Raw genomic sequence first — 22,974 nt, forward strand, 5'->3', positions numbered from 1 at the left:
TTATGTACTTTACAGGATTTCTTTATGACAATACAAGCAAATACATGCACACACACACTTTCTTCTCGTGTAACAGTAGCATGATACACTCATTCTACACCTTAATATTTAACTAACAATAGATTTTGAAGTACTTTCATATTCATATATAATGAGCATTCTCATTCTTTTTGACAACTATATACCAGCTGATGGACAAATTTCTGATCTATTGCAGATAATATTCAATGAAGAACATTGCTGTATGTGTTATTTCATAATGTGAATTAAAATTGTTTCTTTACTCTTTGCAGCTGGTGTGGACTTGTGACTTGCTTTGACTAATAAAATACGGCAGCAGTAATGTTGTATAACTTCTGAGCAGTGCCTCAAGAGACCTTGTAGCTTCTACTCTCGTCCTCTTGGAATCCTGAGGCCACTGTGCTATGAAGAAACCCAGGGTAAAATGCCACACGGAAAGAGTGGCTCAGCCATTCCATCTCACCCCGTCCCATCCCACCTAGCCATTAGAGCTAAGGTCCCAGACATGGTGGTGTGAGAGAGACTGTCACGGGTTATCCAGCTCCAGCAGAGGTGCCAGCTGACTGTCACCACTTTGGTAATCTAAGGTAAGACCAGCAGAAAAACCACCCAGCCATCCCTAGAATCTGGAGAAATAATAAATCATTGTTTTATGCCAGTGAGTATTGAGGTGTTTTTTTTACGAAGTAGTAGCTAACTGATGTAGCAGGAATACCTTTCAGACAGATTGAGAAATAGGATTGCTGGTTCAAAGTGTATACGTACTTATAATTTTGATATTGTCTGGGTTGTATTATTTTTATTCCTACCAATAATGGGCCAAAGTCCCTATTTCCCCCATAGTCTTGCTAAGAGTGTTTTATCAAATATATGGGTTTTTGCTAGTCAATAAAGTTATTTTAGTATTGTCTTAATTTCCATTTTCTTATTATATGTGAAGTTGAACATCTGAATATACATTTAAATCCTTATGATTTTTTTGTGATGTTATGTTTTTCACATTTTTATTGAACTATTGGTCTTTCTTATCAATATGTGGGAGCTCTTTAACTAGTAGGGATCTTAGCCCTTTGTATGTGATAAGAACTGCAAATACTTTTTCCAGTTTGTTGTTTGTCTTTTGATTTTGCTTTGATGTTTTTGCCATGCAGAATTCTTTCTTTTTTTCTTTCTCTCCTTTTGATATATTTTTTATTTTAAAAATATTTTTAAATTTATTTTTAGAGAGAGAGTAAGGGAGAGAGGGAGAGAAACATCAATGTGTGATTGCCTCTTGCATGCCCCCAACCAGGGACCTGGCCTGCAACCCAGGCATATGCCCTGACTGGGAATTGAACCAGCGACCCTTTGGTTTGCAGGCCGGTGCTCAACCGACTGAGCCACACCAGCCAAGGCCAGAATGTTTTCATGTAGACAAATATATCAATGTTTTATTTTATAGCTTCTAAATTTTGTTTAAATTTTTTTAGTCTCACCCAAGGACTTTTATTTATTTTTTTCCATTGCTTTTAGAGAGCGGGGAAGAGAGAGAGGAAGGGAGAGAGAGAAACATCGATTGGTTGCCTCGCACCCTGACTGGACCAGGGATCAAACCTGCAACCTTTCAGTTATGGGGAAACACTACAACCAGCTGAGCTACACCAGCCAGGGCTATATTTTCTAAATTTTGAGTTGTAGTTGGAATGGCCTTTCTCACACCAAGAGTTATAAAATATTTTACCCATATGTTCTTCTAGTATATTTTGGAGTTTATCCTGACAATTGTGTATCCATCACCTTTAGAATGAAGTTTAAGGCCGAGGTTATGGCATGGGTGACAGAAGGTCACCCATGTAGAGAGGAAACAGGAAGATCAGAAGCTGGTTTAGGAAGTTCTCTGGGGTTGGGGGTTGATGGTGCATACTCTTTGGAATACGCTAAATTTGAGATGCCTGTGGGACCTCTAGAATGTCAGGAGGCAAGTAGATTCTGGGATCTGGAGCTCAAGAGAAAATTTTGAGTTTGAGATATGGATTTGAGAGCTAGCATATGGATGTCAGTTAAAGCCATATAAATATGTGTGGAGTCTGAAGAGGAGAGTTTCTCAGATGAAGCTCTAAGTAGTGATCAAGGTTTGGCCCAAAGCACATCATGAGGAAAAAGTTGTAGGGGCTTCATCTCTGTGGCCCTTGGGCTTGCCAAAAAAACAGCTTCATAGACATTTGTGGAGTGAACAGAGGACCTTTACTTGAGACATGTATGAATACCTTTGCCTATGGAGGACACAGCTAAACATGAGAGGGAAGAGAACCAATAACATCCCCAGCTGTCAGCCCCAAATGAAGAGACCTTGTGTCAGGGGAGGGGAGAAGGCTCAGTCTTGCAGGCAGCCTGCCCCCCTCCTCCCCACAAATAATCCAAAGCAGGGCATCAATAGGTGGCAGCAAGTCCCTGAAGGTGGATGGAACACCAGGAGCCACCTCTGGTTAGTACTTTCCTTGGGTCATAGTGTACTGGTTAAGAGCATAGACTCTGGAGCTCACTTTCTGGGTTCAGATCCTGGCTCTCTCATTTACTAATGGGTAACTTTGGGCAAGTTACTTAATATCTCTGTACCTCAGTTTCAATCTATCTCACAGAACTGATATGAAGATTAAATGAGTAAATATTTATGAAGTGCTTATATTGGTGCCTGGCACATAGTAAATGCTATATAAATTTTATATTAAAAATAAATAATTTCATTCATTTATGAATAGTTATTGATCAGCTACTGTGTTCCAGGCACGGTTGTAGGTGCTGGGGACACAGCAGTGAATAATGCAGGTGAAAATTCCTGTCTTCATGGAGCTTACATTCTAGTAGGGTGCAGGGGGGTAAAGACAGGCAATACATAAAATAAATAAGCCAAATGTATGGTGTGTCAGATCCAAGTGGAGGCATGAGAGATTTGCAGGAGTTAGCAAGGCCACTAGCCAAGGACCTGGTGCACAATGGGGCTCAGGAGATGAAAAGAGGGAGGAGGCCCTGGACAAACAGCAGAGTGGGATCCCTGGCAGAGACATTGGGACTGCTGACACCCTCAGAGTAACAATCATCACTATATTGGCATAGAATAGCAGCAAACACTTTCATGGCACTTGTTCTGTACCAGACACTGTTCTATTCACTTTACTTATATCACCTTATTTAATCCTTACAGCAGTCCTATGAGGTTGACACTGTTACTGTTCTCATTATTTCAATGAAGAAACGGAGGCATAGAGAGGTTAAGTAACTTGCCTTATAGAGTTATCTAGTAAGTGAATGAACTGGGATTCTAAACCATCTCCAGTGTTGGTAGGATGGACCTACAAGTGGAAGAGTCAGGGAAGGCCTCCAAGCATCAGGATCAGGTTGGACCTGATATTTATACAGACTGAAAGAAAAATACACACACATCACCAATACCCACATATCCAAGACCCGGTATACTTCATACACACTTCAAGGTTTCTCAAAGGGCCTAAGTAACAAAGGACCATGAAACAAAGATAAGGGTTCAGGTCTGGAAATCCCCATCCCCAGAGCCATTCTCCCTGGATGACCCCCCCTACCCCTCATCCCTTCCACAAGCCTTTAAGCCCAGCCTCCTGGGAATTTAAGTCAACATCCCAAAGCTCTGTGATCCTACCCAGAGACCACGAATAAAATGATGAATATCATAATCCCCAGGCAATTTAACAAAGGAAGTAACAATTTCAAATCACAGCTGGGAACTAAGAAGGCAAGTCATCAAAAGGCTGAGAGGCAGAGAGAGGCAGGTAGGACTGCCCGGCCCAGAGAGTGCTGAACTCACAGCAGTAAAAACCCGTAGAGGGGAAACACTCAACATGTTCCAACACCCTTCCATATCTTCCTAACGCCACTTGATATTGTTCAATTTTTACCTTAGGCAATGTAGCAATTACCTGACTAAGCTGTCCAATGGAGAAATTGAGTCCCAGAGAGGAGCAATGAATTATTCAAGACCACACCCAGGACTAGGAGTCAGATGTCCAAAATTCCTTCCACTGTACCACAAAGAGAGATAGAGTATGAAAGAGACAGAGATAAAGATAGAGACAGAGAAGGGGAGAGGGGCAGGGAGGTAGAGGCTGATATGGAAGACCCAAGAGCAGAGAAATCCTTCCTCTTGATCTCCAGGGGATTCCGAGGGACAGGACTTGGCCTCCTGAAACCCCTCCAACCTTTCATTTCCCCTGCGATCAGAGCAGCAGCAACCTCATGTCTTCATTCTTGACTGCCGGCGAGCTGGGTTCTAAAGGGAAGAGGAGAAAGATCAAAGCCCCTCATATAGAATCAGACAGCATTTGAGTTTCCAAACTCAAACCATTTAACTTTACAGCAGGGAATACCCATAAAGATGATCTCTCCATCCCCCTACTGCCACCCATTGTATAGATGGAAGATTGAGGTCCAAAGACAGTGGCTTTGGTACTCCTATCCGATGAATGTATGTTCCACAAGTGCTAAGCATTTTTATCTGTTAGGCCTTGATGTATGCCCTGCCCCTAGAACAGTGGCCCATAGTAAGTGCCCAATAAATATCTACTGAATTAATGACCATCTAGAAGACCAAGGTTAGAGAGGTGTCATTGTGAGAGCCTGAAGCCTAAAAGAGAAAACCAAGAAACCATTAGTTTTATTTTCAGACACATGAAAGGCTGAACTTCCACCTACAAATATTTATTGAGGTCCCATCAGGCACGGAACTAGGTGCTGGGGATTCAGGTAAGAACAAGCCAGTCATGCCCGGACTTCAAGAGCTCACAGTCCACTATGTGGAATGTCAGCAGATTTGGGGGGGGGGGGGGGTGATGGCTAAGGAGGGTAGACCCAGGCAAATTCCTCAGCCTAATTCAGACACTTTTCTCAGCCTGAGCTGCCCTGAAACAGTCTCGTTGCTCATAAGGTGGTGAGTGCAGCGGGACTGCAGTGTTCAAGCAGGGCGCCAGCCGCCCACCGCTCAATGGCTGTGCCAGGAGCATGCGGGAGAGATTTCTGCCTTGGATGAGGTCATTTTCCACCCCCAGATTCTCTGCCTTCAAAACCCTGCAATTCTGCCGCTGAAGCTTATTATTTTCTTAATTTCAAGGTCCCATGATGCTGACAGCCCCAAATTCCGTCTTCAGTCTGCCCACGCCCCTGGACCCAAAAGAAATAGAGCCAAATTCATCAAGGGTCCTACCACCCACTGCCTCAAAAGGTCTCTGGGGTTAGTCAGTGCCTTCTCCCGCCCCGTGAGAGCTGGAGGGGCGCAGCTCGGGCGCCCGGTACTTCGTGGGGAGAGGGGTGTTCCAGAGACGCAGGTGACAGAAGGCGGGACACGTGACAGTCAATGCATCGCGTTCCGTGGTCCGGAAGGCTGGTACCGGGCCTGTCACGTGACGCGAGGGTACACCATGGGGTGATGTGAGATGCTGGACCTCTCAGATTACGTACCAGTGACGCATTCCCACCCCTTCTGGCAACGAGATTGCCGTTTAAAGATACGACAGTTCCGGTAAAGGGGGCGGGCTCTCACATCCTTGCAGTTCTGCTTCTGGTAGGGGCGCTGTAACTTCCGACCTCCGCCTCGCAAACTCCTGCGCATGCCCGGAATCATCCAAACGGGGGAGGGGCCTCGGCTGCGGGAGCGGGAGGGGGGAAAGGGAATTCCAACTTGTGGAACCTGGGGGTCTCGGTGGTTAACTCCTTCCCAGTGACTGTGGATGGTGTCAGGGACAGAGCCTTTCGCAGCTCGTGGGGAATTTGGGGATCCACAGGGTGAAGGCGGAGGGAAGTGTCAGAGTGTGAAGGGAGTACGGGAGTTCCAAACTTAGAATCTTGAGGCCCTCCGGGCTGAGGTGCCGGGGAGAGGGAGCTCGGGCCACCATGCGGGACAGGACCCAAGAGCTGAGGCAGGTGAGAAGTCGGGGCTGCAGGGCTGGTACGGGAGAACGGGGTGGGGTCTGGCTGGAATGCAGGATTCCTGGTCTTCGGGGCAGGGAGGGGTGGCTGAAGTCCAGGAAGGAGAGACCCGGAAGCCAGGGAGTCCTGTGGGGAGATAGCGACAGCAAGGAAGTGATGCCAGTGCCCTCGGCCCTGGCAGGGGGACGACAGCTCGGACGATGAGGACAAGGAGCGCATCGCGCTGGTGGTACACCCGGGCACGGCACGGCTGGGGAGCCCGGACGATGAGTTCTTCCAGAAGGTATGAGCCTGAGTCTCTGCCTGGATTCACGAGGGGGCTGGAGGACCCGAGGAGCAGCGCGGTCTGGAGTACCCTCGTATCTCCTTCAGCCGTCTCGATCACCCTCTCCAGGTTCGGACAATTCGGCAGACTATTGTCAAGCTGGAGAATAAAGTCCGAGAGTTGGAGAAACAGCAGGTCACCATCCTGGCCACTCCCCTTCCCGAGGAGAGTGAGTGAAGACCGGGGTGCAGAACGCATGCTTAACCAGAGGGATTTTTGGGTATTGTAGTTCCAAGCAGATGGTGGCAAGGGAAAGTTGATGTAGGGACTGCTTTCTCTTGTGCAGACATGAAGCAGAACCTGCAGAATCTGCGTGATGAGATCAAACAGCTGGGGAGCAAGATCCGCGGGCAGCTGAAGGGTGAGCTCCTAGGACCTGAGAGATTCTTCCCTCTGGTCCTGCCGGCTCCTGACATATCTGGGGAGTGTGTGGCCCAGAGGCCAGTGATATATCTAGGTTACACAACAGTCTAGAATCTCCATCTCCTGGATAGCACTTCCCATAGAACATGCCTGTCTCTTGGGTTCCTTTTTTTTTTTTTTTACTATGAAACCATTTACTCCTAAAATTCTTGCTGCCCAGTGTGCATTCTTTGGGCATGCATTTGGGGGTTTTGTTAGGAAGCCTCTACATACTTGTGAGAATTATCTGATGTTGCAAAGGAAAATATACTTTATCCTGTCAAAGGCTTAGCATTAATCATTTATGATCAATTATATTTCCCAAAAATATTGTATGGAGATAAGGACCTCTGTATTGTGTGGCTGGGGTATGACCCAGGCTCTGCGCCCTGATCCCCAAACAGTTTTCAGAAGCCACAGGTCCACCCCCATCCCCTTGTGTCTTCCCACAGCCATAGAGCCCCAGAAGGAGGAAGCTGATGAGAATTATAATTCAGTCAACACAAGGATGAGAAAAACCCAGGTGGGTTTGTTATTCCAATTAATAGGACATTTCAGCAAGTATTTTATAGATTATTAGATGACAGAAGTAAAAAGGGGGGAACTTGGAGATTATCCAGATGGGGAAACAGAGGCTCAGAGGGAGAAAGGACTTACTCAAGGTTAAGAATCCAGGTCTCCTGTTTCCCAATCCATTATAACTCCCTGCCTTCTTTTGCATTCCATGAGAAGTTGCTGAGTCTGTAGATATGACCTGGGCTCAGCTCTGGGAGACATATGCTTTCTAGGAGCCAAGACAGAAAGTTAAGCTTGAATAGGTAGGTGACAAAGACATTACTGAGGGAGGACTTGTTAACTAATGGCCCTGCCCAAGGAAGTAGAGGAAGCAGTCATAAATGACTGGGAGGTTTCCTGCTGAGATGACATGGACATCCTCTGCTCCATGGGCAGAATTCAAGAATTCAGGAAGTGGAACTTCCCTGGAGGGAAGGTCACTGAATCAACATCCTAGGAAGGAGATTTGAGGTGATCTGACTGGCCTCATCAGAGGAGTGGTTTGGAATTCTTGGAGGTCAGCCTTGGAGTAGGTGATTCCAGAGCTCAGCAAGGGGCCCAGATTGAAGATGGAGCAGTTTGGGTGTCTTAAAAGGGTGCACCTGAAGCCAGGAGTACAGTTGTGTCTCTGAAGGAGGAACTCCAAGGAATAAGGCGTCAGGGGAATGGACGAGGTGCGAGGACATTTCAAAGGGAGCCTGTGGTGGTCATCATTGTAAGAGGCGGAAGGCCTGGCTGGACCTGATACATCTGGGCAGCGGTCTGAACTGCAGGCATACTAGCACACCTCTAGTCCAAGCAGTGAAGCAGGCATTCAACAAGTATGTATTGAGGGCTAGCTGTTTGGACTACAGCAGTGAACCGAAGATCCATATCCTCATGGAGTTTCCATCCCAGTGGAGAAAGACAATCACCATAATAAATAAGTAAATTATTTTGGAAAATCATTAAGTATTAAGGAAAAAGGTGCAGGAGAAGAGGGATTGACAGTGCTCAAAGAAGGCAGGTTGCAATTTCAATGAAGTGAAGAAAACTGTATTCAAAAGGTAATACAGTAGTCCCTCTCAATATAGCGGTTCACTTATCATGGCCTCACTGTATCGCGGGATTTTTAAAAATATATTTAATTATTTATCATGGAATTTTTGCTATACCGTGGGATTTTGCAGGACTGTATACGTATGTTGTTAAAGTTACGTAGGTTTAAGAATGTAGAATATGTTTAAGAACATAAGTAGTGTTTATAAAAGTGGAAAAAGTTAATGAGTGGGAAAGGTTAATAAGGGACTGGGAACAGTTTATAAGTGTGTGGGAAGGGTTTATAAAGCCTTAAAATATATATAAATACTAAGATAAATGTAAGGTTCCTACTTCGTGGATTTTCAACCTATTGCGGTGGGGGGCGGCGGGGGGGGGGTCTAGAATGTAATACCCACGATAAGTGAGGGAATTCTGTATTGGAACAAAGACTTAAAGGCCTTTGTGTGGCATGAGCATTCTAGGCCAAAGGAGCAATGAGTGCAAAGGCCTGTGGTGGGAGTGTGCTTTGTTCAGGGAGGAGGAAGAAGCCCACTGTAGTTGGAGGAAATAAGGAAGGGACAGAGGAAGGAGGTAAAGGTCAGAGGCAAAATTGGGGAGGGGCAGGTAAGGGCTTTGGCTTTTACTTTGAGAAAATGGGGGAGCCTTTCATGGTGGTAAAGCAGCAAGCACCTATAATAGCTCATGCTGTTTACTTAATGTACTAATGTGATACTGAGGCCCAGACTGGGCAGGGATCCTTCCAGGAGTGCCCAGCCTATATTCTCCCATCTGTAGCATGGGGTCCTGTCCCAGCAATTTGTGGAGCTCATCAACAAGTGCAACTCAATGCAGTCTGAATACCGGGAGAAGAATGTGGAGCGGATTCGGAGGCAGCTGAAGATCAGTGAGTTGTGCCGCCTGGCCCACAGGGTGGGGTGACCTGACCCAGCTCTGAACCCGGCCTTTTCCTTCACAGCAAATGCTGGAACGGTATCTGATGAGGAGTTAGAGCAGATGCTGGACAGCGGGCAGAGCGAAGTGTTTGTGTCCAATGTGAGTGGCCACAGCCAGCCTCCCTCTGCTGGGCCTCCCATCCTCTCCAAGCTCTGGCCCTTTTTGATTGAAGGGATACTGAGGCCCAGAATGGAATGAATTTGCATGCCTGGAGTCACTCAGCAGAGCCCTGGCCCAGTTCTAGACCCAAGGGCTGCCCCAAAGATCAACAGGAACTTCTGACCTGCTGCTGGTTTCCCTGTTACCTGTTCCTCTACTCCTGTCCACTCCCCAGATACTGAAGGACACTCAGGTGACTCGACAGGCCCTAAATGAGATCTCGGCCCGGCACAGTGAGATCCAGCAGCTTGAACGCAGTATTCGTGAACTTCATGAGATCTTCACTTTTCTAGCTACTGAAGTGGAGATGCAGGTGGGTGCCCCAGGGAGTCAGCTGCACTAGACCCATACCCCAGATGTGAGACCATGTTCAGTCAGAACCCTCAGCCATAACTGTCAGCCCACCTCCACCTGTAGCCTCTCCTCCCAATGCTTTTGTTCCCCTCCATTCTGGGCCATGCCCTCAAGGCTGGACCTTACTTCCATGCTTAACTGTGCCCCAGAATTGTATCCACCTCTACAGCTACCAAGATGGCCACTCTTCTATACATAGCATTCCCCAGCCCCATACTTGAGCCCACTAACCCTGGCTCCTCCTCCACCAACAGAATCCACCCTTATACATCTAAGAGCTCCAGTCAAACTTGCCCCCTAGAGGGCCTGCCTCCTAAAATATGTACAAGATTGGGGTGGGAAGTGTTCTGGCCCTGGCCCTGGTTGTGTGAGGTGAAGTGAGATTTTAGCCCTGTTCTGGAGGAGCTGACCCATTAGTTCTGCAGCCAATACCCTTTTATAGCTGGGAGTCATGGGGGAGGGATTTCATTTGGGAGTGCCAGAACCTGGAGGCTGGTGATGCCATGAGGAGGCAGGAATGGGAAGAGCTTCACAGCTTTTAGGAGACAGGCCTAGAAGAGTGGGCAAATTCAGGCAATTTTGTGAGGGGACAAAAGTTCATTCTGTGAAAAGGTATGAGCTATTTAAGGTACTTGGCTCTGAGAAACTGCTGCAAATAATGGTTTTGTGGGGCAAGGGAGCAGGGCAGAAGGCACTTAATGATAGAATGGAGCCTGGAAGCCACCCTCAGCGTGGGAACTGCATCAGATGTGGTCCGACCGCCATGTCTTTGTTAGTGCAGTGTTTTCTGCCAGGAATGTCCTTTGGTCATTTGGGGCAGAGTGGATTGCTGGGACCTCCTCCCCCACTCACCCCGACCTGCCTGAACCGTCACCTTCTCCGAACAGGGAGAGATGATCAATCGGATTGAGAAGAACATCCTGAGCTCAGCAGACTATGTGGAACGTGGGCAGGAACATGTCAAGATGACCCTGGAGAACCAGAAGAAGGCTCGAAAGGTGATCCTCCCCTCCCCTCCCCTGGGTGGCCCTCCCTCTGCTCCTGAGTTTCCCTGACCCCCTCTTCTCCCACAGAAGAAAGTGTTGATTGCCATCTGTGTGTCCATCACTGTCCTCATTCTGGCAGTCATCATTTGTGTCTCCATATTGTTTTGATAGCATCGTGCATTCTCGGTGAGATATTGTGGGCCTTCCCCCTAGACTGCCCCGTCCTTGGCCCCAGCCTTGTTTCCTCTCCTTAGACCCTCTTTTCCCTCCTTCCCTTGCAGGCAGGAAGAGCACCAGGGACCCACAGCCTGCCTTTTCTGCCAGCAGCTGGGGCAGGGGCGGCACAGAGCCTCCAGCCAAACCCCCTTCCTCGCACTGGCCCTGTGCAGAGGGGCCGACTGTTCTTCTGGGGTTAGCAGCCACTTGTTCATGGGGACCTCTCTCCTTGGGCCACAATGCCTGGCGGAGGGCCTGCTGTGTCCTCTTGGGTGGGACACATGGTTTTGTAAGAAATTAAAAAAAAGAAAAAAAAAAAAGTTGGAGACTTCCCTGTGCATGTGTGTTCCTGGAGTGCTGGCTCAGGGCCTGCAGGTATCCAGTCTTCCCACCCCCCAACCATCCTGCCAGCCCAGCCTAGGCAAGCTTAAGTCAGACTGTCCTAGGCACTGTGACCACAGCAGGCTAGCACTACCCTTCTGTCTCCTACAGGAACACATGGGGTTGGGAGGGGCAATATCCACATCTGGCTCAGTACTGTCCCTGGGAAAGACCATTGTGGGTGCCTAACCCTGAAGCAGTGAGGCTGGGCCAGGTCAGGCTGGGACACGGGACATGTGGGTATGTGGTGGGGGGCAAGGCATCGGTGGACATTCCTGCAGCCAAGGAGAAGAGGCAGTGTGAGTAACAGGCTGTTTTTTGGATACAGTGGACAGGGAAGGGCCTGTCTCAGAGGGGGTGACATTTGAGTGGAATGTTAAATGGGGAGCCAGTTATGGGAGAGGTTGCCAGGCAGTGCCCCACAGGCGAGGCCCTGTGCCCAGAAAAAGGCACCGCCTTTTACACAAGAGTTCAGCCTGATGACCCAGGGATTCAGGATCAGCCACACCATTTCTAAGGGGTTATATGGCTGAAGCAGGTAGAGGAGGCAGAGGAGCCTGGTCTTTATGAGGCACTTGAGCTCGGGGCCCCAACTCTAAATTTCTAAGAATTCCAAGGGCAGGTGCCTAGTTTCCGGAGCTGGGTGTGGTGCCTGTCTTCAGACATCTGGTTTCAGGGCTAAGGCAGCTCCTGGTTCTGAAGCCTGGTTGGCATGAGGTGGCACCTGACCCCATCCAAGGTCTGGGGGTCTGGTTCTGGCCGCCCTGTCCCATCCTACTTTCAATCCCTGCCACTGCTGCCGCTGGCTGCCCAGCCCCTCCAGCCACAGTACCTCTTGCTTCAGCCACTGAATGGGGGGCACACACGTGGGTGCCATAGTGATGTGAGCCGTGGAAGGGCTACATGGGATGTTCTTGGTGCAGTTTCCTGGACCTGGGCAGGGCAAGGGGCCAGAGGATGGGACTGGGCCCCAAATACAGGACTCCTGCCCTCTCTGCCTCCCTCCGTGGCTGGGTGTCTGCCTACAGAGCCTTGCGGTGGCCCTGGAGCCGCAGCTGGGGCAGTTGTGGTGTATGGGATGTGGTTGGGATGGTGGCTGTGACTGGAAAACGATTGGCTAGTGGACCTGAATGTTCCTGAAGGGCCTCGGGATTGACCAGTAGGGCGTCCCAGGGACTGAACACCCCAGTATTAAAGAGCAATTAGACATAGGATGCTGATATGGGCGGCGCCTCAGTGACTCTGCAGTCGCACCCAAAAATGATTGGATCACAGAGCACAGGGAGCATGATCAAACCTTCGAAAGAGGCGAAGGTTGTGGGCTTGTGAGAGACTGGCAGGGATGGGGATTCGGGGCCTTCACAGGAGGTGTGGCTGGGTTCCGGTCCCCAGCCGCTGACCTTGCACCTGCGCAAGCCTGAAATCATGTGCTCTGTGTACAGATGAAATTCTAGACACCTACAGGAAAGAGCTCATTCTTAGCATTGTGCAAACCATCTGATATCCACCCAAGGGAGAAACTGCAGAGCCGCCAGATTCTGCCCCCATAGAAGACTGATTTGGACACAAGGTCTCTGGGCTTCCCTGATTCTCCATCTTTTCCCCTGCAGCCTACATCTTCAGCAGAATTCTGTCCTGTTGGTCTCCTTCCACTCCTCCTTTCTGCCTTCGGAATAAAACTGCACCACGTGTGATACCTACTGGGATCTGATAGACTGTCAGACCTATGCAGACACTGCCACATCTATGCAGCTGGGTGTCCATGTGGGGCACGTGACTTCCGTCTGGCCGTTCAAACAGCACTACCCCTGAAAGGCTGCTTACCTCTCTCGCTCAGGAAACTGTCTAGAACCTCCTGGAAGAGGTGGCTAGGTGGCCAGGTTGAGGCCTTGGAGGCCAAGTTCAGCAGTTTGAACTTTTCTTGAGGGCTAGGGGACCCATGGAAAGTTTTTGAACAGGTGAATGGCAAGTCTGGAGCAGACCTAGCAGACAAGCAGGATGCACTGGAGATTTCACAGGCTCCCTGTGTATACCCCTTTTTGTGGGAAACTGACCTGGGTAAGGAGCTAAGGGCAGGTTTTGCACTGAAATCCTGTCAGCCCAACTTTCAGAAATCAGGGTCTTGGTTAGTTATGGCTTCTCGAAATCCATCTTGGATCACAAATTTTCAGCTGCATCTCTCTCTACTGATCTCGTTCACTCAGTATTTCATGGTTCAAATTCCTAAGCAAAGGAACCTGATTGGTCTAGGTCAGGCTACATTGACCTGCTTATGATTTGTCTATCTTGAGTCAAGACATTTTATCCTTGACCAAGATGTGAGGTTATATGATACAAAATCCTGCAGCAGAGTATATATGAGCACGATCATTGACATTTCTGGTACAGCCCTGTGGTACCAGAATATGTATGGGTGTGTACACACACACACACTGTCATTCTCGCTGGCCCCCTCACTGTAGGAGGGCTATACATTCATGCTCAATTTACAATAGGCTTGGCTATATGATTTGGTTTGAAATATAAATATTGGGTTGGCCAAAAGGTTCGTTCATTTTTTTTTTTCTGTAAAATGGCTCTAGTAGCACTTGGTTATCTTTAGCTTTGTTCAAAACAATGTTGTTAGATTGTGTTGTGACAGCTGTCATATCAGCATGCATTTTTTAAAAAAAACTTATCAAAATTGGTGAATTTTGTATAGCCATTTAAATATTGAAAATGGAAGAAAATATAAAACATTTTTGGCAAATTATGCTTTATAATTTCAAGAAAGGTAAAAACACAAATGAGGCGCAAAAAATGATTTGTGCAGCATATGGAGAAGGTGCTGTAACTGACCGAACACGTCAAAGGTGGTTTGCGAAGTTTCATACTGGAGATTTCTTGATGGATGATGTTCCACAGTCAGGTAGACCAATTGAAGTTGATAGCAGTCAAATTGAGACATTAATTGAAAACTATCAACATTTTACCATGTGGGAGATAGCCAACACACTGAAAATATTCAAATCAATAAAGTTATTGGTGAAAATGAAAAATGTGACTTTTATTTTATGGAAGACACTAAATGGACATTTTGGCCAACCCAATACAAGCTTTAGGCACCAGTGAGTAGTCTTGACAGCTTCCGTTCTCTTTTCCCTCTGCCATAAACCTGGAAATTGCCAGATCAAGACTTTTTCAGCCCTGGCTGGTGTGGCTCAGTGCATTGAGCACTGGCCTGCAAACCAAAGGGTTGCCAGTTCGATTCCCAGTCAGGGCACATGCCTGGGTTGTGGGCCAGGTCCCCATTTGGAGGCCCGCAAGAGGCAACCACACATTGATGTTTTTCTCCCTCTCTTTCTCCCTTCCCCTCTCTCTAAAAAGAAATAAATAAAATCTAAAAAGAAAAAAGAGTGTGACTCTGGAACATGGCAGGACCTGCCTTCCAGGGCAGGGAAACAATGCCTATTTATTCCCTGGAGTGGCTCTGGGAGTCACTGCCAGTGGGATCCAGCACATCCTAGAGGAGATCTTCCTTCTGACAGCAGAGAAAATTTCCCAGGTCACTGAGTAGCATCTGTCCCAGGGGAGACTACACCCACAACTCAGCACCATCTGAGACATTTCTCTGAGAATTGCCATCAAAGTTATTTTTTGTTTTTTTTTTAATCCTCACCTGAGGATATGTTTTTATTTATTTTAGAGACACACACACACACACATCAATGTGAGAGAGAAACATCGAGCAGATGCCCTGGTACACACCCCAACTGGGCATTAAACCCACAACCTAGGTATGTGCCCTGGGCAGGAATTGAACCTGCAACCTTTTGCTGTACAGGACAATGCTACACCTGTGTCATCAAAGTTCTTAACTTTCCATACAAACACAACCTGGCGTCCTAGTACCTGGAGCCCAAGGACAGGGAAGCTTTACACTAGACAGCTACACTTGACCCAAGGAAGCCATGAATGTTCAGATGGTCTGATGCAGTCCCAGAGGCTAGTGAGCGGCTGGATGAAGCCCAGTATAAAGTACCACTGACAATATAAATGGATTCCAAAATGGCAAAAACAAAACAAAAAAACACCTCCCTCTATATTGCAGAAGCGACCTAATCTATTCCTTTTTTAAAAATTTTATTGATTATGCTGTTACAGTTGTCCCAATTTCTTTTCCCTCTGCTCCCCTCCACCCTGTGACCCCCCTCCAGCTGTCCGCCCCCTTAGTCCATGCCCATTGGTTGTGCATATAGTTCTTCTCAACATCTTCCTATCTGCTCCACTCCCTCCTACTATGCTTCTTAATTCCTGCATCATCTCCCTCCCTTTTCCCCCCTTCCCCCTCTCCGCTGACCTCCCCCCAATATGTTCCCCATACCTATAATTCTTTTCCCACTCTCGTTGCCTACATAGTTTGCCTTTATTTCGATTCCCTAGCTTCTGTTGTTGGTTGTTGTGATACAGTTTTCATTTTAATGTTCGTAGTTTTGATCCTCCTTCTTCTAAACAAGTCCCTTTAACATCTCATATAACAGTGGTTTGGATCTGATGAACTCCTTCAGTTTTACTTTGTCCTGGAAGCACGTTCTCTGCCCTTCTATTCTGAATGACAGCTTCACTGGATAGAGTAATTGTGGTTGTAGGTTTTTGATTTTCATTACTTTGAATATTTCTTGCCAGTCCCTTCTTGCCTGCAAAGTTTCTTTTGAGAAATCAGCTGATAGTCTTATTGGGACCCCTTTGTATGTAATTCTATTCTTTTCTCTTGCTGCTTTAAAGATTCTCTCTTTAGCCTTAATTTTTGACATTTTGATTATAATGTGTCTTGGTGTGGTCCTCCCTGGGTCCAGTTTATTTGGAACTCTGTGCTTCCTGGACCTGTAAGTCTATTTCCTTCCCCAAGTTAGGGAAGCTCTGCTTCATTATCTTTTCACATAATTTTTCAACTTCTAGTTCTTCTTCTTCACCCTCTAGCAATCCTATAATTCGAATGTTTGTTCACTTATAGTTGTCCCCGAGGTTTCTGAGCCTCTCCTCATATTCCTCACTTTTTGTTTCCTCTTTCTGCACTGGTTGACTGTTTGTTCCTTCCCTATGTTCCGATTTTTGACTTGATCCCTGGTTTTCCTTTCCTCACCACTTGTCTCGTATGTATTTTTGTTCATTTCAGCAGGACTAGCCTTCATTCCTTTCCTGTCTTGATTAAAACCCGCTGTTAGGGTCTGTAAGCTGCCTTATGACTATAGCTCTGAACTGAGCCTCAGAAAGATTTTCTATTTGTTCATTGGTTAAGTCCCGTATTTGCTTTTTGGTTAGCTGCATGATTGGTATTTCAATCATTAATTCTGCCATTGTGACCATTTTGTTTATCTTTCCTTCCTGGGTGGGGCTGTCACACCTCCTACGCTATATTGGGCGGAGCTCCGTGTACTCATCACAACCTGGCGACCCTTCTCACCACACTGTGGTGCATTGTGTGGGGGCGGGGGTCCAAGATGGATTCATGCTGTTACTCTCCGCTGAGAGACTGGGCGCCTCCTCCTCTCCCCACGCCCTCTGGGCCCCACAGTCTGAGACAATGGGTATCTGCCTTCCCAGGCGTTGGAATCGTGAGCTGATGGGTTTGGTCTGCAGCCAGGGTTGGTTCCCGGGTGCTTCTCTCCTCCCCTTAAATGCAGGTGTCTGTGCTTACCGGGTCCCACTGCTCTTTGTTGCAGCTGCCGCCCCCAGCACAGCTTGATCTTTCAGCCATGGCTTCACCCCTCCTACCCGTCCAGACGAGCACCATTTGTTTATAACTTCATATGTTGGACTTCCACGCAGCTTTATTTTCTGGAACTTCTGGTTATTTTTGGTTTTGCAGTAGTTGTAGTCCTTCTTAGTTGTGGAGGGAGACAGAGCGTGTCAGTCTAGGCCAAGGCCGGAAGTTTCTAATCTATTCTTTTCTCCTTTCCTATCACCACGACAGTTGGTATATCAAAATGGGCTGTGATGACACTATAAGGTCTGAGCCTTTGCTCCCTATTTAGAAATATTTACCCTCAGGTTCAGCGAGCCTTCTTGATTCCTGCTGGTTCTTGGCAATTAGTGGTAGCTGCTCATGGGAACTAGAAAAACATCTACAAAGGGGATGGGGCCCGAGATCTCCTAGCATCAAGTAAGTTGGTGCCTAGCAAATGTCAATTTCACATACATTCTAAGACACAGTGGCACCATTACAAAGGAATTGTCCAAAAGGGAAAAGATCCAAAGTAACGCCCAAACTTGCCTTAATTGCATGCGTGTCCACCCATCCAAGAAGCCCCAATATAAAGGATAGACAGTAAGTGAAAATTCCGTATTAGTTAATGTGTGGGTACAGATGCATGAAACAGAGACCCAAATTAATCATGGCTTAAACAAGATAGAAGTTTATTTTTCTGTTATATATGTTGCCCTGGCTGGGTAGCTAAGTTGGTTAGAGCGTCGTCCCAATATGCCAAGGTTGTGGGTTCCATCCCTAGTCAGGGCATGTACAAGAATCAACAACAACAAAAGAATCAACCAATTAATGCATGAATAGAGTGGAACGACAAATCAATGTTTCTCTCTCTTCCCCTTCCTCTCTCTAAAATCAATAAATTAAAAAATTTTAAGTCCAAGTTCATACAGTGGGCCACTTAGCATAAAGCCACCAGGACCCATGAATAATGAAATTATTTTATCTTGTTGCTATTCCATCCCTGAGGTACTGCCCTCACCTGCATGGTCCAACATGGTCCACCACCACCTCCACAGTCAAGCCTCTGTGAAGCAGAAGTGAAGGAGATGGCTTGCCCTCTTCCCTAAACTGTAGATGTTGTGCAGATAATTTTTGCTCTAATCCTATTGGCCAGAATGTAGTCACATGGCCACATCCAGTTGAAAGGGATGCTGAGAGATATAATCTTTACCTTGGGCATCTTTTTGCCCAGGTAAAAATTATAGGAGAACCAGAAAACTATTTCCAGGAAGCAGTCCCACTCTGGAAGAATAATTATTAAGGGGCTGCCAGCAACTGCAGCTACACACTATGAATGTTAACCCAACTTAACTGGATTGGCTTCCTATTACTGATGTCTCAAAAAATGCCACAAACTTAGTGGCTTAAGACAGCACACAATTATTCTTTGAGTTCTGGAGGTCAGAAATACAAAATTAGTTCCACTGGGCTAAAGTCAAGGATCTGGTAGGACTGGTTCCTTTTGGAAAGAACCATTTGTTTGCATTTTTCAGCTTCTAATGGATGCCTGCATTCCTTGGCTAGTGCCTTATCCTCCATTTCAAAGCACATTATTTCAATCTCTGCTTCCATCATCACATAACCCTCTCCTCTGACCTTCCTGTCTCCCTCTTATAAGGACTCTTGTGATTACTTGGGACACTCCAAGATAATCTCCTATCTCACGATCCTTACCTTAATTATATCTGCAAAATCCCTTTTGCCATATAAGATAACATTATCCGAGGTTAGAATGTAGGTCATTTTTCAGCCTACCATGCCACCCCATTCTACATTTAATTAATTCATTAATTTATTCATAAAATACTTATAGAGTAAGACATTTTCCAGGCATTATGGCAGGTGCTGGAGAAATAAAGGTCAAAATACAGACAAGTTCTCTGCTTTCATGGGTATATTTGTGGTGGAGAAGGTAAGTAAAGAAATAGCTAAGATATTCCAAAGCCATGACCATAAATATATACTATATATATCTATATATACTATATATAATCTATCTATCTATCTATATCTATACATATATATTTATTTATATTTATATTTGATTCCAGAGAGAGAGAGAGAGATGTGAGAGAAACATCGATCGGTTGCCTCTTGGGGATCACAACCACAACCCAGACATGTGCCCTGATCTAGAATTGAACCCATAACCTTTTGGTTTACAGGATGATGCTCCAACCAACTGAGCCGCACCGGCCAGGGCAACATATATTATTACAAAATTAAGCAGTGTGATGTGACAAAAAATGAAAAGTGGTTGGAGATGGGTGTTTTAATTTTTTTAATTTTTATTTATTGATTTGTGGGGAGTGAAGAGAGAGAGACATTTATTGGTTGATGCTTGTATGTGCCCTCACCATGGATCAAATCTGCAACCTTGGTGTGTCAGGGTGATACTCTAACCAACTGAGTTACTTGGCCAGGGCAGAGATGGCTGTTTTAATCAGTAGTCAGAAATGGCTAATAATGGAGGATTATTCCTAGGACTGGAAACCTAAGGGAATTTACACAGCTAGATTTTGAAATTGCTTTGGATCAGTGACTCCTTTTTACCTTCCATTTCCCCCCTTTTTGAATCAGAATGTCTGTAACTATCATTCTGTTCCTGTTTCACTATTGCATGTTGGGAGAACATGACATGTTTCTTTAGTTTTACAGGTCCACAGGTGAGAACTGTGCTTCAGGATGGCTTATACCCAGAGCTTCATTTGCATCTGAGTTATATAATAAGATTTGGGACTTTTGGTTTGATGAGATCTATGAGATTTTTGGACTGATTTGATACTATAATGGGATGAGACCTTTAGGGACCTCGGGAGGAAGTGAATGCACTTTACATATAGGACAGATGAGAGTCTTTGAGGGCTAGAGGATAATCTGTGGTAAGAATAATGGCCCCCCTAAGATTCCATGCCTAATATCTATGAATGTTTCTTTACATGGCAAAAGGAACTTTGCAGATGTAATTAAGTTTATTGATCAGTTGACCTTAAAATAGGGAGATTATTCTGAATTATTCAAGTAGGCCCAATGTAATTAATGTGAGCTTTTTTTTTTTTTTTTAATTTTATTTATTTATTTTCAGAGAGAGGGGAAGAGAGAAAGAGGAGAGAAATATCGACGTGCGAAGAGAAACCCTGATCAAGCAGCTGCCTTTTGCATGTCCCCAGCTGAGGACCTGGTATATGCCCTGACCATGAATTGAACCAGCAACCCTTTGGCTCGCAGGCCAGCACTCAATCCACCGAGCCACACCAACCAGGGCTAACATAAGCTCTTAAAGACAGAGAAGTTTCTCCAGCTAGTAACAGAAGAGGAAGACAGAACAAATCAGAGAAATTTGAAGCAGGAGGATTTGATGTGCTATTGCCAACTTTGAAGATGGAGTGACCCCCAGTCAAGGAATGTAGGTGGCCTCTAGAAGCTGAGAACAACTTTTGGCTGACAGCCAGGAAAGAAATGGGGATTTTGGTCCTATAGCCAAATGGAGCTGAATTCAGTAATAACCTGGATGAGTCTGGAAGTGAATTCTATAGCAGAGGCTCCAGATGAGAAGTCAGGCTGGCCAAGGCTGACTTTAGCCTTGTGAGATCCAAAGAAGGGGACTGAGTTGAATCAGCCTGGACTTCTGATCCACAAAAATGTAAGATAATAAATGGGTGTTGGTTTTAAGATGCTAAGTTTGTGGTCATTTATCACGCAGCAAAAGAAACCTAATACAGTAAGATTTGAGCTAAGACTTGAAAGAGAAAGAGCATTATGGGCAAATCTAGGGCTCTGGGTTCTAGCTCCAGGGAAGAGCAAGTGCAAAGGCCACAAGATTGGGAAGAAACAAACAAGGCCATGGCTGGAGCCTGCTGAGTGGAAGGATTAGGTTAGAGAAGAGGTCCAAGCTGGGGTACAGACTGAAAGGGTAGAGAATTCTGTTGAGAGTGGGCTGTGTGAATGTAATTGAGAATGAATCTCCAAAATTCCTCACTTGAATCCAGAATGACTGCCACCCCTACAAAGTCTGCTGCCTTGCCCTATCTCCGCCCCAGCCCTGGTCCTATCGCATTCCCCTGTGAGGAACTTCAATTTACCCAGCCATTTGGCTGGGGAGGGGATGATGACTGGAGTCCATAGTACAGACTGAGGGGTGATGCCAGCTATTGCCCCAGCAGCAGGGCCTATAATTTTGCATTCCCAGGATGCATTCACTACCTGGGACAGTCCTGATAGACAGTAAGGGAGGTAAAAGAATTTGGAGCAGAAGAAAAGTGAGAGCTAGAAATCAAAGAGTCAGACTGTCTAGGCATTAACCAGATAACAAAACCAAACAAAGACATCACTACAGAGAAATATTTCATATGAATATAGATATAAAAATCCTCAACAAAATTCTGCTTTTCTTAAGCGAACCAAATTCAGCAATACATAAAAATATTTATACAGCATGACCAAGTGGGAATTATCTCAGGAATGCAAGGTTGGTTTAACATCCAAAATTCATTAGTGTAATACACAATATTAATAAAAGAAAAAAGAAAAATATGATTATCTCAACAAAGAAAATACATTTGACAAAATTCAACACCTTTCAGAATAATAATTTTTAAAAACTTAAGAAACTAGGAATAAAAGGGAACATCCTTAACTTTCTAATTATCAAAGAGCATCTAAGAAAATTTCACAGCTATCATCATACTTAAATGATGAAAGACTGGATGTTTTGCCCCTAAGATCAAGATGTCTGCTTCTATCACTTCTATTTAACATTGTACTGAACATTCTAGCCTGAGCAATAGGCAAGAAAAGGAAATAAAAGTCATCCAGACTGGAAAGGAAGAAAATTATCTCTATTTACCGATGGCATGATCTTGTATATAGAAAATCCTTAACAATACACACACACAAACTATTAGAGCTAATAAACTAGTTCAACAAGGTTGCAGAATACAAGAATGTACAAAAATCTATATTTGTCATCACCAGCAATGAACAATCCACAAATGATACAAAGAAAACAACTGTTTATAATAGCAACAAAAAAGAATAAAATACTTATATATAAACTTAACAAAAGAACTGAAAATTATAAACACTGTTGAAAGAAATTCACAATCTAAATAAAATTTTTAAATAGCCCATATTCATAGGTTAGAAGATTTAATCTACAGAGTCGATTCGATCCCTATCAAAGTCCCACCTATCTTCTTTTTCTTTTGTGTTTCTTTTTTGCAAATATTGACAAGCTAATCCTACAATTTATAGGGAAATGCCAGGGATCCAGAAAAACAAAGATAATCTTGAAATAGAAGAACAAGTTAAAGGACTCACAGGTCCTGATTTTAAATTTTACTACAAAGCTACAGTAAGTGAAACAATGTGATACTGGCACAAATAAAGATATGCAGGTATATCCAGGGAATAAAACTGAGAGTCCAGAAATAAACTCTCATATCTACAGTTAATTTATTTCCAACAGGGGTATCAAGACAAGTCAATGGAGAAAGAATAGTCTTTTCAACAACTGGTTCTGGGGCAGTTGAATATCCACATGTAAAAGCTGGACCCCTTATCTCAAACCATATACAAAAATTAACTCAAAATGAATCAAAGACCTAAATCTAAGAGCTTTTAGTCATAAAATGTTTATAATTTAAAAGTTTATAACTTTTAAACTTTTAAGTTTAAAAAACTCTTAGATGAAAACATAGACATAAATCTTCATGACCTTGGATTAGGAAATAATTTCTTAGATATGGCTGTCAAAGCACAAGCAATTAAAGAAAAAATAGATAAATTGGACATCATCAAAATTAAAAATTTCTGTGCTTCAAAAGACACCATGAAGAAAGTGAAAAGACAACCCACACAATGGGAGAGAACTTTCGCAAATCACAAGGAACTTGTATCTAAAACTCTTAATACACAACAGCAAA

General features: G+C 45.1%; 1 protein-coding gene across 3 annotated transcripts; it reads left to right on the forward strand.

Annotated features, from left to right (window-relative positions):
- Nucleotides 1-5,659: 5,659 nt before the first annotated feature.
- Nucleotides 5,660-11,237, forward strand: STX4 (syntaxin 4). 3 transcript variants are annotated; one of them, XM_090277649.1, is made up of 11 exons: nucleotides 5,661-5,946; nucleotides 6,134-6,235; nucleotides 6,347-6,446; nucleotides 6,564-6,638; nucleotides 7,132-7,202; nucleotides 9,050-9,158; nucleotides 9,231-9,307; nucleotides 9,543-9,680; nucleotides 10,609-10,719; nucleotides 10,795-10,893; nucleotides 10,989-11,054. In XM_090277649.1, exons 1-10 carry the CDS (start codon nucleotides 5,917-5,919, stop codon nucleotides 10,873-10,875), a joined length of 894 nt encoding a protein of 297 aa, XP_090133775.1. In that variant the 5' UTR covers nucleotides 5,661-5,916; the 3' UTR covers nucleotides 10,876-10,893; nucleotides 10,989-11,054. The 3 variants fall into 3 exon arrangements, with proteins under 3 accessions (XP_090133773.1, XP_090133775.1, XP_090133774.1); XM_090277647.1 differs by lacking the exon at nucleotides 10,795-10,893 and having other exon boundaries at nucleotides 5,660-5,946; nucleotides 10,989-11,237; XM_090277648.1 differs by lacking the exon at nucleotides 10,795-10,893 and having other exon boundaries at nucleotides 5,663-5,946; nucleotides 6,325-6,446; nucleotides 10,989-11,237.
- The last annotated feature ends 11,737 nt before the right edge of the window (nucleotides 11,238-22,974 follow it).

This window comes from Furipterus horrens, unplaced genomic scaffold (assembly GCF_987537825.1).
Source record: "Furipterus horrens unplaced genomic scaffold, mFurHor1.1.pri manual_scaffold_5, whole genome shotgun sequence".
NCBI classification, from domain to species: Eukaryota; Metazoa; Chordata; class Mammalia; order Chiroptera; family Furipteridae; genus Furipterus; species Furipterus horrens.

Coding starts and splice junctions, on each gene's coding strand:
- STX4 (XM_090277647.1), top strand. CDS start 5,917: ATGCGGGACAGGACCCAAGAGCTGAGGCAG. Junction 5,947..6,133: donor GGACCCAAGAGCTGAGGCAG/GTGAGAAGTCGG, acceptor CGGCCCTGGCAG/GGGGACGACAGCTCGGACGA. Junction 7,203..9,049: donor CAAGGATGAGAAAAACCCAG/GTGGGTTTGTTA, acceptor TCCCATCTGTAG/CATGGGGTCCTGTCCCAGCA.